We start from the raw sequence: 12,703 nt of genomic DNA, 5'->3' as shown, positions 1-12,703 counted from the left end.
GGCGTGTGTCGTGTGTGTGTGGACACACCCCCCCCCCCGTGCCCTTCCCCGGGCGGGTGGGAGTCGCCACGGGGGGAGAGTGTGTGTGTGTGTGTGTGTGTGTGACACGTGTGACACGAGGGGGAGGGGGACACCGCCGGGGTCACAGACACGCACCCGGGGGGGGGGGGGGGGGGCAGTGGTGGGGCGCTGCTGTGTGCACACGCGTGTGGCCGCACACGAGGGATGGGGGGGGGTGCGCACCCCCTGCACGCACATCCCCCGTCACACCCACACACACGCACACCCCCATGTGCACACACACCCCTGCACACGCATTCACACACACACACACGTGCACACACACACGTGCACACACACCCCCCACACACATCCCCAGTCACACACACACATGCACACACCCCCCACACACATCCCCAGTCACACACACACATGCACACACACCCCTGCACACGCATCCCCCGTCACACACACACACACATGCACACACACTCTGCACACACATTCCCAAACACACGTGCACACACACCCCTGCACACGCATCCCCAGTCACACCCTGCACACACATTCCCAATCACACACACATATGTGCACACACACGTGCACACACACCCCCGCACACACATCCCCAGTCACACACAGACATGTGCACACACACCCCTGCACACGCATCCCCAGTCACACACACACACACGTGCACACACACTCTGCACACGCATTCCCACACGCACACACGTGCACACACACCCCTGCACACGCATCCCCAGTCACACCCTGCACACACATTCCCAATCACACACACACACCCACATGCACACACACCCCGCACACACATCCCCAGTCACACAGACATGTGCACACACACCCCTGCACACGCATCCCCTGTCACACACACGCACACACGTGCACACACACCCCGTCACACACATCCCCGACACACACCCCCCCGTGCACATACCCCCACGTGCACACACACCCCCGCACACACATCCCCAGTCACACACACACATGCACACACACCCCTGCACACGCATCCCCAGTCACACACACACGTGCACACACACTCTGCACACGCATTCCCACACACACACGTGCACACACACCCTTCACACACACACGTGCACACACCCCCCGCACACGCATCCCCCATCACACACACCCCCATGTGCACACACACACGTGCACACACACCCTGTCACACACACACATGCACACACACACGTGCACACACACCCTGCACACCCATCCCCAGCCGTGCACACACACCCCCACGTGCACACACACCCCCCGCCCCGTACCGATTCCCACCCACGTCCGCGCACACCGCCTCTCCTGCCCACACGTGTCCCCTCTCCCCCCCCCCCACACACACACACACGCGCGTGCGCACACGCGTGGCCCGCCTGAGCCCCTACTTGGCGCCGGGCGCGTGGCAGCCCTCCTCCAGGAGCTCGTCCTCGCTGCAGAGGCTGTCGAGGCGCAGCGACCGCGGCCGCCCCGTCGGGGGCTCAGCACCCTCCTGCGGGGGACACACGGGGACACACGGGGACACACGGGGACACACGGACACACACAGTCGGGGCTGTGCCGGGCACCGCGCTGTCCCCTCGTCATCCTCCCCCTGACTCCCCCACGCCGCACGGGGCAGGGGACAGGCGGAGAAAGAGGGGACAAGATGCCAAACTGGGGAGGGGGACGGGGCCCGATCCTGCCCGTGGGTGGTCTTCCCACCCAGACCCTCCCGTGATTCCCCCATTCCCCAAATCCTCAGCCTGGGGGCTTCCATCCGGCTGTGCCTATCCCCAGAGCAGCCCAGCGCCTCGTTCCCTCGGGGACGGTCACCCACCGCCGGCCGGGGACCATCGCGGTGGCAACCGGCCCACCAACCCACCTCGTCGGCCATCTCCCCCGCCGCTCCGGCTAGTTCCTCCTCCTCCTCCCAGGCGCAGTCCTCGTAGTCCGAGTCATCTGCCAAAGCCGAGGGGGAAGACATCGGGAATCAGCCACGGCCCCGTCACCCCCCTGCTTCTGCCTGTGCCCCCCCCCTCCCCCGGGGGACACGGTGGGGTTCCCCTCCTGGCTCTGCCCTGGGCACACCACCCCCCCCGGGGGGGTATCGAGGAGAAGCTGGAGAGGGAGTTTGGAGAAGATGGAGAAGGGCAAAGTCCCGCTGGTGACGTCTTCCGGCACCGTCACGACTCTCCTGCCACCGCCGGGAGGGGACCTGGGTGCCACCAGGGGGTTTTTGTTGGGGGGGGGGGGATTTCCCTCCCTCTCCCCATCCCGCTCCGTTCCTCACGGCTGTGGGAGCGCCGGGAGCAGCGATCCTGTGCGCCCGCGGGAAATAAAACCCCCGGAGAAGGAGGGGAGGCGGGAGCCGTCCTCACCCGGCACCCGCAGCCGCAGCAACCCGCAGCCGGCAAGAACCCACCCCCAGGGGGCAAACCAGTGACCCCCCACTGCCTGTCCCTCGCGGACCCCTTCTCCCAAACCCCGGTGGTGACCCGGACCAGATCTCTCCCCAAATCCTCATCTGGAGGATGCCGTTAACATCCCGAGGATGTTCTTATGGTCTGGGGGATGCTGTTAACATCCAGAGGATGCTCTTATGGTCCAGGTTCTTAACATCCAGAGGATGCTGGTTTGGTCCAGGGGATGCTCTTATGGTCCAGAGGATGCTCTTAAGTCACGGAATCACAGCGTTTCAGAGTTGGAAGGGACCTCTAGAGACCACCCAGCCCCACTCCCCTGCCAAAGCAGGATTGCCCGGAGCACATCCCTCAGGACTGCATCCAGGCGGGTCTTGGAAACCTCCAGAGAAGGGGACTCCCCCCCTCCCTGGGCAGCCTGTGCCAGTGCTCTGTCACCTGAACCGTAAAGAAGTGTTTCCGTGTATTTGAACGGAACTTCCTATGTTCTAACTTGTGCCCATTACCCCTCGTCCTGTCACTGGGAACCGTAAAGAAGTGTTTCCGTGTATTTGAACGGAACTTCCTATGTTCTAACTTGTGCCCATTACCCCTCGTCCTGTCACTGGGAACCACTGAAAAGAGCCTGGCTCCATCCTCCCCCAACCCACCCTTTAGATACTCATATGCCATAATCAGGTCTCCCCTCAGCCTTCTCTTCTCCAGGCTAAAGAGTCCCAGCGCTCTCAGCCTTTCCTCATAAGGGAGATGCTCCAATCCCTTCATCATCTTAGTTGCCCTTCGCTGGACTCGCTCCAGCAGTTCCCTGTCCCTCTTGAACTGGGGAGCCCAAAACAGTATTCCAGTTGTGGCCTCACCAGTGCAGAGTAGAGGGGGAGAATGACCTCCCTCGACCTACTGGCCACACTCTTCCCTGTGCAGCCCAGGATTCCATTGGCCTTTTTGGCAACAAGGTCACATTGCTGGGCCATGGATAATTTACTGTCTACCACGACCCCCAGATCCTTCTCCTCAGAGCTACTTCCCAGCAGGTCCCCCCCAACCTGTACTGGTGCTTTAACACCCAGAGGATGCTCTCACGGTCCCAGGAGCCCCGGCACTGGTGGCCGGGCACAGATGCCCCCGGGCTGCACGGGGGTGAGGAGATGGTGTGCCCCCCCCCCCCCCGTGGGCACATCCCCACCGGAGACACCCCCCCCATCCCCTGCGCAGACTTCGCTCACCGATTTTGGGTGCGGAGGAGCAGCCCACCCATCGGGGCCGGGGGCAGGAGCCGCTCTCCACCCCCCACCCCCCCCCGACAGAAGGATGACCCTTCTGGCCACGGCTTCTCCTGCCTTTAGGAACACCCCCCACACAGCTCCCAGTTAAACCAGTGCCGCTTCCCGCATGGCTACTGGCCGGAGAACCCAAACCCCCGCTCCAACCCGGACCTTGCACCCCCCGACCCCCCCAGGCCCAGAAAGTGAAGAAGGGGATGGAGGATGGGGGGCAGAGGGTCCGACGGAGGGTGGGAAGGAGGGACTGGGGGGGGCGCTGGGGAAGGGGGGGCAGGCAGACCCGGCTGAGGGTCCCGAGGGATAACTTGGGATGGGGGAGGGGAGGAGGGAGGGGTTGGGGGGGGGACGATTGGGACCTGGTGGCACTCACCGAACTCGGGCACGAAGGGGGGGGCGGCCCTGGGGGGCGGCTCCGGCGGCTTCGCGCGGGGAGGGGGGTCCGGGGCTCCGGGGACCCCCTCTTGGGCAGAGCTGCTGCGGGAGAGAGGACCCAGCGCTGCCTTACCCCAACCCCCCCCCACCCCCCCCCACACACCTCCCCCCCCCCCAACACACCCCCGGCCATGGGGGTCCCAGGGGCGCAAGAGGACACCCAGCACACCCCAAAAAAGGGGTCAACCCCCCCCCAAACCCCCCCAGCCCCATTCCTAACAGCACCCCACAGCAAAGCCTCCTCCCCCCCGCCCCCCCCCCCCGGTTTTTACCAGCGCTTTTGAAACCCCAAAATATTTGGGGGATAACTTTGGTTCAGTTCACGCCACCGCCACCACCGCCGCCCCTTCTCGGCCCCTCGGGGACACCCGCAGCCTCCGCGGCCTCGAAGGCCACGACCCCCCATGGGGATGGGGGGGGGGTTGGGGTTGGGGTGGGGGGTCCCCCCTCTGCCCCCTCGTCCCGTTGGGGGGTGGGCGTGGGGTCCCCGGGGTGCGCTGGGGGGTCCCCGGGGACACTCTCGGCCCACCACGGTGGGAGTGAGATTTTGGGGAGCAGCACCCCACAATCTTGGCCGGGGGGGGGGGGGGAGAGGGACAGCGGGAACCCTCCTCCTCCCCCCCCCCCCCCCCGGGGGCAGCTCCTTCCTTTCCCGGCCGGTAACAAATTCCTCTGGGATTGGGGCGGTTTTCAGGGCAGGAAAGGAAAAGGGACTTTCTTTGGGGTGTAACATCTCCGTCCCGCCCCGAAAGAGGCACCCCCGACCCGCAGCCCCGGGGAGGGGCCGACCCCACGCGCTGCCCCCAAAGCCACCGTCCCCCTTCCCCGACCCCGCTACGTCCCACCGCGGCCCCCGCCCAGAGCGGGACCCCCGCGCCAGGCAGGGATGCAGGCAGGGATGCAGGCAGGGGGTGCAGGTAGGGAGCGCAGGCAGGGGGTGCGGGCAGGGAGTGCAGGCAGGGGATGCAGTCAGGGGGTGCAGGCAGGGAGTGCAGGCAGGGAATGCAGTCAGAGAGCACAGGCAGGGATGCAGGCAGAGAGTGCAAGCAGGGGATGCAGGCAGGGGGTGCAGGCAGGGGATGCAGGCAGGGATGCAGGCAGGGATGCAGGCAGGGGGTGCAGGCAGGGGATGGAGTGGGTGTCCCCCTCACTGCCTGCTCACTAGCCCAAGGGTGCTGGGTGGTGGCCCCGGGCTGGGGCGGGGGTTGGGACATGGCGGGACCCCAAAGGTGAACACCGCGTGGAGGAAACCACAGCTGCCGCGGCCCCCGGCAGCTCAGACCCCCCCAACCGGGCCACTAGCCACTCTTGCAACATGCTAGCCCACGGGGACGGGCAGGAAGGTGCGGGCAGGGGGTCCCCGTGGGCCAACTCCCCTGTGGGCCACCCCGGCATGGGGGTGTGGTAAGGGGCTCGTCCCCCCCACGCCAAGGTTGCCAGGGCCAGGCCACGCAGTGGCCACACTGGCTGCTGGCAAGGAACCCGGGCAGGGGCCAGCACCCCGGGGGACTGCATCACCCCCAGGTGGGCCAGCATCATCCCCAGCATTGGCCAGCATCACCCTGACATGGGCCAGCATCACCCCAGACGTGGGCCAGCATCACCCTCAAGTGGGCGAGCAGCACCCCCAACATGGGCAAGCATCAGCCCCAGCAACGGGCAAGCATCATCCTGGCATGGGCAAGCACCACCCTGACATGGGTAAGCAACACCCCAGTGATGGGCAAGCATCATCCCCCACCATGGGCAAGCAGCACCCAGACGTGGGCAAGCATCGCCCCCAAGTGGGCAAGCATCATCAAGACATGGGCAAGCATCACTCCCACCATGGGCAAGCATCACCCCCACCATGGGCAAGCATCACCCTGACATGGGCAACCATCAGCCCAGATGTGGGCAAGTATTACCCTGCTATGGGCAAGCATTACCCCTACCATGGGCCAGCATCACCTAGACATGGGCGAGCACCATCCCCAGCCATGGGCAAGCACGACCCTGGCATGGGCAAGCATCACTCCCACCATGGGCAAGCATCACCCCAGATGTGGGCAACCTTCACCCAGACATGGGCAAACATCACCCCTACCATGGGCAAGCATCACCCGTACTGTGGGCCAGCATCACCCCTACTGTGGGCCAGCATCACCCCAACATGGGCCAGCATCACCCCAACATGGGCCAGCATCACCCCAACACGGGCAAGCATCACCCTGGCATAGGCAAGCATCACTCCCACCATGGGCAAGCATCACCCCTACCATGGGCAAGCATCACCCTGACATGGGCAAACATCACCCTGACGTGGGCAAACATCATCCTGACGTGGGCAAGCACCACTCCCACCATGGGCAAGCATCACTCCTACTGTGGGCCAGCATCACCCAGACATGGGCCAGCATCACCCCAATATGGGCCAGCATCTCCCTGACATGGGCCAGCATCACACTGACATGGGCTAGCATCACTCCCACCATGGGCAAGCAACACCCTGACGTGGGCAAACATCACCCTGACATGGCAAACATCACCCTGACGTGGGCAAGCATCACCCCAACATGGGCAAGCATCACCCCAATATGGGCCAGCACCACCCTGACATGGGCCAGCATCACCCTGACATGGGCAAGCATTACCCCTAGGTGGGCAAGCATCACCCCCATGTGGGCAAGCACCACTCCCACCATGGGCAAGCATCACTCCTACTGTGGGCCAGCATCATCAAGACATGGGCAATCATTACCCCAGACATGGGCAACCATCCCCCAGACACGGTCCCAGCCAGTGCCAGCGCCGTCCCTGTCCCCGTGGCCGTGACACCCGTCACCCGCGGGGGATCCCTGGTAGCCACAGCGCTGGTGGCCCCAGCAGCGCCCGGCACGTGGCTGCAGCGGCAGGTGCGGGGTCCCGGCCACTGGCCACCCTCCACGGCGGCGTCCGGCGAGTGCCGCGACAGCACTGCTCCCGCTCTGGGGAAGGCGGAGCTGCCCCATAGACCCGCCGGTGCCTCCCCATAGACCCGCCGGTGCCGGCAGAACCGCTGTGCCACACCGTGCCACCACAACCGGTGACCCACAGCACCCACAGACCCACGGTGGCCGGTGACCCACAGCAGTCAGTGACCCACAGCACCCGGTGACCCACCACAGCCAGTGACCCACAGTGGTCAGTGATCCACAGCAGCCAGTGACCCATGGCACCCAGTGACCCATGGTGGCCAGTGACCCACAGCAGTTGGTGACCCAGAGCACCCAGTGACCCACGGCACCCAGTGATCCACCACAGCCAGTGACCCACAGTGGCCAGTGACCCACAGCACCCAGTGACCCATGGCAGCCGGTGACACACAGTGGCCAGTGACCCACGGCGGCCAGTGACCCACAGTGGCCAGTGACCCATGGCAGCCGGTGACACACAGTGGCCAGTGACCCACGGCGGCCAGTGACCCACAGTGGCCAGTGACCCACAGCAGTAGGTGACCCATGGCAGTCAGTGACCCACAGCACCTGGTGACCCACAGTGGCCAGTGACCCACAGCAGCCAGTGATCCACAGCACCTGGTAGCCAACGGCACTCTGTGACCCACCACAGCCGGTGACCCACAGTGGCCAGTGACCCATGGAGGCCAGTGACCCACAGCAATTGGTGACCCACGGTACCCAGTGACCCACCACAGCCACTGACCCATGGCAGTAGGTGACCCACGGCAGCTGGTAGCCCCCAGCAGCCAGTGACTCACAGTGGATGGTAACTTACAGTGGCCAGTGGCCCCTGGCAGCCAGTGACCCACAGCAGCCGGTGACCCATGGCACCCAGTGACCCACAGTGGCTGGTAACTCACAGTGGCCAGTGGCCCCCAGCAGCCAGTGACCCACAGCAACTGGTGACCCACAACACCCAGTGACCCACAGTGGCTGGTAACTCACAGTGGCCAGTGGCCCCCAGCAGCCAGTGACCCATGGCAACTGGTGCCCCACGGCAGCCAGTGACCCACAGTGGCTGGTAACTCACAGTGGCCAGTGGCCCCCAGCAGCCAGTGACCCACGGCAACTGGTGCCCCACGGCAGCCAGTGACCCACAGCAGCCGGTGACCCATGGTGGCCAGTGGCCCCCAGCAGCCGGTGCCCCACAGCAGCCGGTGCCCCCCAGCCCTGCGCCACCCCAGGGGCAGCCGCTCCCCCTGTTTGGCCCATCCGTCCCCCCGTGTCCCTCCATGTCCGTCCGTCCGTCCGTCCGTCCGTCCCTCGGCCGCGCGGGCGGGAGCAGGAAACACTCGGCCGAGCGCAATCAGGCGGCACAACCCCCCCCCCCCCGCGGCCCTCCCGCCACCGCCACATTGTCCCCGGCGCGGTGGCGGCGGGTGACATCCCTACCTGGGCAAACAACGGGGGGGCACCGCCGCCCCCTTGGCAGGGCCCGATCCGGCGCTGTGGGGCACGTCCGGCGGCGATGCCGGTTGCCGGGGGGGGGACGGGGACGTGAGCGGAGCTCGTCACCCCCCCCCGAGCACTTCCTGCGCCACGCTCGCCCAACGAGCAAAACTTCCTGAGCTGGCCGAAGCGGCGGCACGGCCGGCGACAAACCGGTGGCCACCGGCCTCGTTGGCCACCAGTGACCCCCCACCCCCCCCGGCTGGGGCAGGGTGGAGGGTGATATTATTTTTTTTGGGGGGGGGGGGGGGGAATTGGTTTTTGGGGACCACCGCGGTGCAGAAATGCGGTGATGGGGACGGTCCCCGGATGGTGCTTTGGTGATGTTGGGTGGTTGCCCAACCCCATGGGGTGCTAGCCCACCCACCCCACCCCCCGAGTTGCCCGAGCCCCCTCCCCAGCTCGGTAGCCCAGCCCAGTAGATGGGGGTCAAAGCACTGGTGATGATGGGGGGAGGGGGCGTCACCTCCACCCCCCTCACCCGGACCAACACAGGGGTTCTGCCCCCCCCAAAAATCCCACTGGGGCACAGGAGGGGGGTACATCCTCCGTCCCCCCAATCCCATCCTTACCGCACAGATATTTTGGGGGGGGGCTCACCTGGAGCTGCAGAGATGTGGCAAACACCCCCAGTGTGTGTCCCCCCCCAGAGCTCTGCGGCCCCTCAGGAACCAGCTGGACACCCCCCCCCCACTCCAGCAGCACCTCCCTTGGGGTGCTGGGGGGGTCCTGGGGGGGTCTTCGGGGGGGGTGAGGCTGAGCACCCCAACTGCGGCCACTGCATCCCCCCCCCGCATCCCCCCGGGAGGATGCTCGCAGCTGCAGGGAGGTGCTGCGGCTTAGCGCGGGGGGGGGACGACACACTAACACACTACACACACACACAACCCGGGGGGGGGACATCAAGGGGGGGCCGCGGGCGCTGCCGTCACCGAACCCCATCCTGCTCTCGCATCATCCGGCCGCACCAGCGCGTTCCCCCCTCCGTGTCCCCCACACACACCGTGTGCCCCCCCACATCGTGTGTCCCCACCGTGTCCCCCCCCCCATCACCGCTGCGGTTTGCACCCCACGGGTGTGACGAGCGCGTCAGGCCTCAGCGCTGCCGGTGGGGGGGGGGGCTCTGCTTCCACACACCCCCCCGAGGCACTTTGCGGGGGGACGGACACGACACACAAACACCCAACACAGACTGGGGGGTGTCATACAGTGATAAAATTAACCCATCACCCCCCCGGAGGTGCGCACCCCACTGCTCGCGGAGCCCCCTCAGCGGGATTCGGCCACCCCACGCCGGCCCTGTATCCACCCCCCCCCCCCAAACCACCATCACTCCCCCCAAAAAAGGGGGTGGGGACAAAGGTGGGGTGTGCCCAGGGGTGACACGCACCCCCTACAGCCCCCCCCCCGGGACAGGGTGACACCGCAAGAGCAGACACAGCTCCTGTCCTGATCCCCCCCCCCCCCCCCCCCCGCTTGGGCCCCCCCAGGGGATGTGCTGGGGGGGGTACCCCAGGGGATGTAGTGTGGGGGGGGCACCCCCAGGAGATGTCCTGGGGGCGGGTGGTACCCCCAGGAGATATGATGGGGGGGGGCACCCCACTGGGATGTGCTGGGGGGGGTGTTACCCCCAGAAGGATGTGCTGGGAGGGGTGGGGTGGGTGATACCCCCCACTGGGATGTGCTGGGGGGGTCGTACCCCCAGGGGGATGTGCTGGGGGGGCAGGGGGTACCCCAAGGAGATATGATAGGGGGGGGCACCCCACTGGGATGTGCTGGGGGGGGTGGTACCCCCAGGAGATATGATGGGGGGGGGCACCCCACTGGGATGTGCTGGGGGGGGTGTTACCCCCAGAAGGATGTGCTGGGAGGGGTGGGGTGGGTGATACCCCCCACTGGGATGTGCTGGGGGGGTCGTACCCCCAGGGGGATGTGCTGGGGGGGGCAGGGGGTACCCCAAGGAGATATGATAGGGGGGGGCACCCCACTGGGATGTGCTGGGGGGGGTGTTACCCCCAGAAGGATGCGTTGGGGGGGAGGTGGGGGGTGGTACCCCCCACTGGGATGTGCTGGGGGGGGTGGTACCCCCAGGAGATATGATGGGGGGGCACAGCACTGGGATGCGCTGGGGGGAGTGTGGGGGTTGGTACCCCCCACTGGGATGTGCTTGGGGGGGGGGGAATTAACCCCCAGAAGGATATGCGGGGGGGGTGGTACCCCCAGGGGGATGTGCTGGGGGGGGGAGGTGGGGTACCCCAGAGGAAGTCCTGGGGGGGGGGGTCGTACCCCCAGGGGGATGTGCTGGGGGGGAAGGGGGTACCCCAAGGAGATATAATGGGGGGAGCACCCCACTGGGATGTGCTGGGAGGGTGGTACCCCCAGGGGGATGTGCTGGGGGGGGGGGATTAACCCCCAGAAGGATGTGCTGGGGGGGAGGTGGGGGAGTGGTACCCCCCACTGGGATGTGCTGGGGGGGGATGGTACCCCCAGGGGGATGTGCTGGGGGGGGCAGGGGCTACCCCAAGGAGATATAATGGGGGGGGCACCCCACTGGGATGTGCTGGGGGGGGTGGTACCCCCACTGGGATGTGCTGGGGGGGGGATTAACCCCCAGAAGGATGTGCTGGGGGGGAGGTGGGGGAGTGGTACCCCCCACTGGGATGTGCTGGGGGGGGATGGTACCCCCAGGGGGATGTGCTGGGGGGGGCAATGGGTACCCCCAGGAGACATGATGGGGGGGGGCATTCCACTGGGATCTGTTGGGGGGGTGGTACCCCCCACTGGGATGTGCTGGGGGGGTTGGGGGGGAGGTGGGCACCCCAGAAGATGTGCTGGGGGGGGGGGGGCTGTGATTACCCCCGGGGGGATGTGTGTTGGGGGGGGGGTACCCCCAGGGGGATGTAGTGGGGAGGGGGGGTTACCCTCGGGGGATGCGCTAGGTCTGGGGGGGGGCTGCATACCCCCCGCCAACCCACACCCCGTCACCCACCCGAGAGTCCCACCCAGACGCCAGCAGCCCCCCCATGGGGACCCCATCACCTCGGGGGCCCCCCCAGGCTCAGTTGCCCCCCCCCCCCTCCCCGAAGCCCCCTTACCTGCTCTGGGCCACGGCCCTGGGGGGCAGCAGCGGGGGGCGGACGGCCGGGGGGGGGGTCTTCGGGGACTGGCACTTGCCCTCCGGCTGATGCCGCTTGGCGGGCAGCGGCGGCCGGGGGGGTCTCTCCGGGCTGTCACCGGGGGGCTTCTCGCTGAGGGCCGGGGGCCACGGCTCCTCCGGGGCCGGGGGGCGGCTGTGGGGGGCCGGGGGGGACTGAGGGCCGTCGCCCGGCGGCGGCGGGGAGAATTTGAGGGGGGGGTGACGGCCCACCCTGGGGGGGATGGGGGGGGGGGCCAGAAGGACCGTCTCCGGCGGTGGCGGTGACCCACCGGCCCTCGGCACCGGCCGCCGGCCCCCCTCCGGCCCCACCGCGGCGGCGGCGCTTTGGCGGAAGACGTGGCGTTTCATGGGCACGGGTTTGGCGGCGGGGGGCCGGGGGGGCCCGGGGGGGGGGTCGGCGAAGGCCTTCTGCAGCCCCAGGAGGATGCGGCGGCGGTGGCCGGGCAGCAGCACCCCGAGGCGGGTGAGGCCCTCGTCCGTCAGCCCCCGGCAGTCCCCCACCGTCCGCAGCGCGCCCCGCTGGAAGGCCTCGGCGTACTGGTCGAGGTGGAGGGCCGCTAGCCACGTGGCCACCGGCAAACAGCCCTCTTCCTCCATGGCCTGGCGAGGCCTGGCGCGGCCTGGCGCGGCCTGGTGCGGCCTGGCGCGGCCTGGCGAGGCCTGGCGAGGCCTGGCGCGGCCTGGCGAGGCCTGGTGCGGCCTGGCGAGGCCTGGCGAGGCCTGGCGAGGCCTGGCGTGGCGGGGGGGTCCGGCCGCAGAGACCCCGCGCAGCTCAGTGCATGTCCTGCGCCCGGCGACGCTCAGGACGGCGTCGGGACCTGCGGGTGGAGAGAAGGGGGGGGTGGGGGTGAGATGGGGAAGGGGGGGGGTAGGACCCCCCCTGAACCCCGTGTCCCCAAATTAGTATTTTCCCGTTAAGCGCTGTGGCGGGTCGGAGGCGGTCCTTGCCCCCCCCCGTGTCCCCCCCCCTCCGTGTCC

The 12,703-nt window shown here is 67.5% G+C and overlaps 1 protein-coding gene across 1 annotated transcript in view; it reads right to left on the bottom strand.

The window, feature by feature from the left end:
- The window catches only part of ARAP1 (ArfGAP with RhoGAP domain, ankyrin repeat and PH domain 1), a gene marked incomplete at its 5' end in the record, with an annotated part of 40,328 nt that extends 28,006 nt beyond the window's left edge, over positions 1–12,322 (bottom strand). Inside the window, 4 exons of the mRNA XM_082501077.1 lie at positions 1,416–1,519; positions 1,892–1,968; positions 4,080–4,183; positions 11,664–12,322. Coding sequence (XP_082357203.1) covers positions 1,416–1,519; positions 1,892–1,968; positions 4,080–4,183; positions 11,664–12,322 — 944 coding nt within the window. The remainder of the gene's footprint in view (positions 1–1,415; positions 1,520–1,891; positions 1,969–4,079; positions 4,184–11,663) is intronic.
- Between the last annotated feature and the right edge of the window lie 381 nt (positions 12,323–12,703).

This window comes from Vanellus vanellus (assembly GCF_965231255.1).
Source record: "Vanellus vanellus genome assembly, contig: HAP1_SCAFFOLD_670, whole genome shotgun sequence".
Classification (NCBI taxonomy): Eukaryota; Metazoa; Chordata; class Aves; order Charadriiformes; family Charadriidae; genus Vanellus; species Vanellus vanellus.
This window is presented reverse-complemented; position numbering and strand designations above follow the sequence as displayed.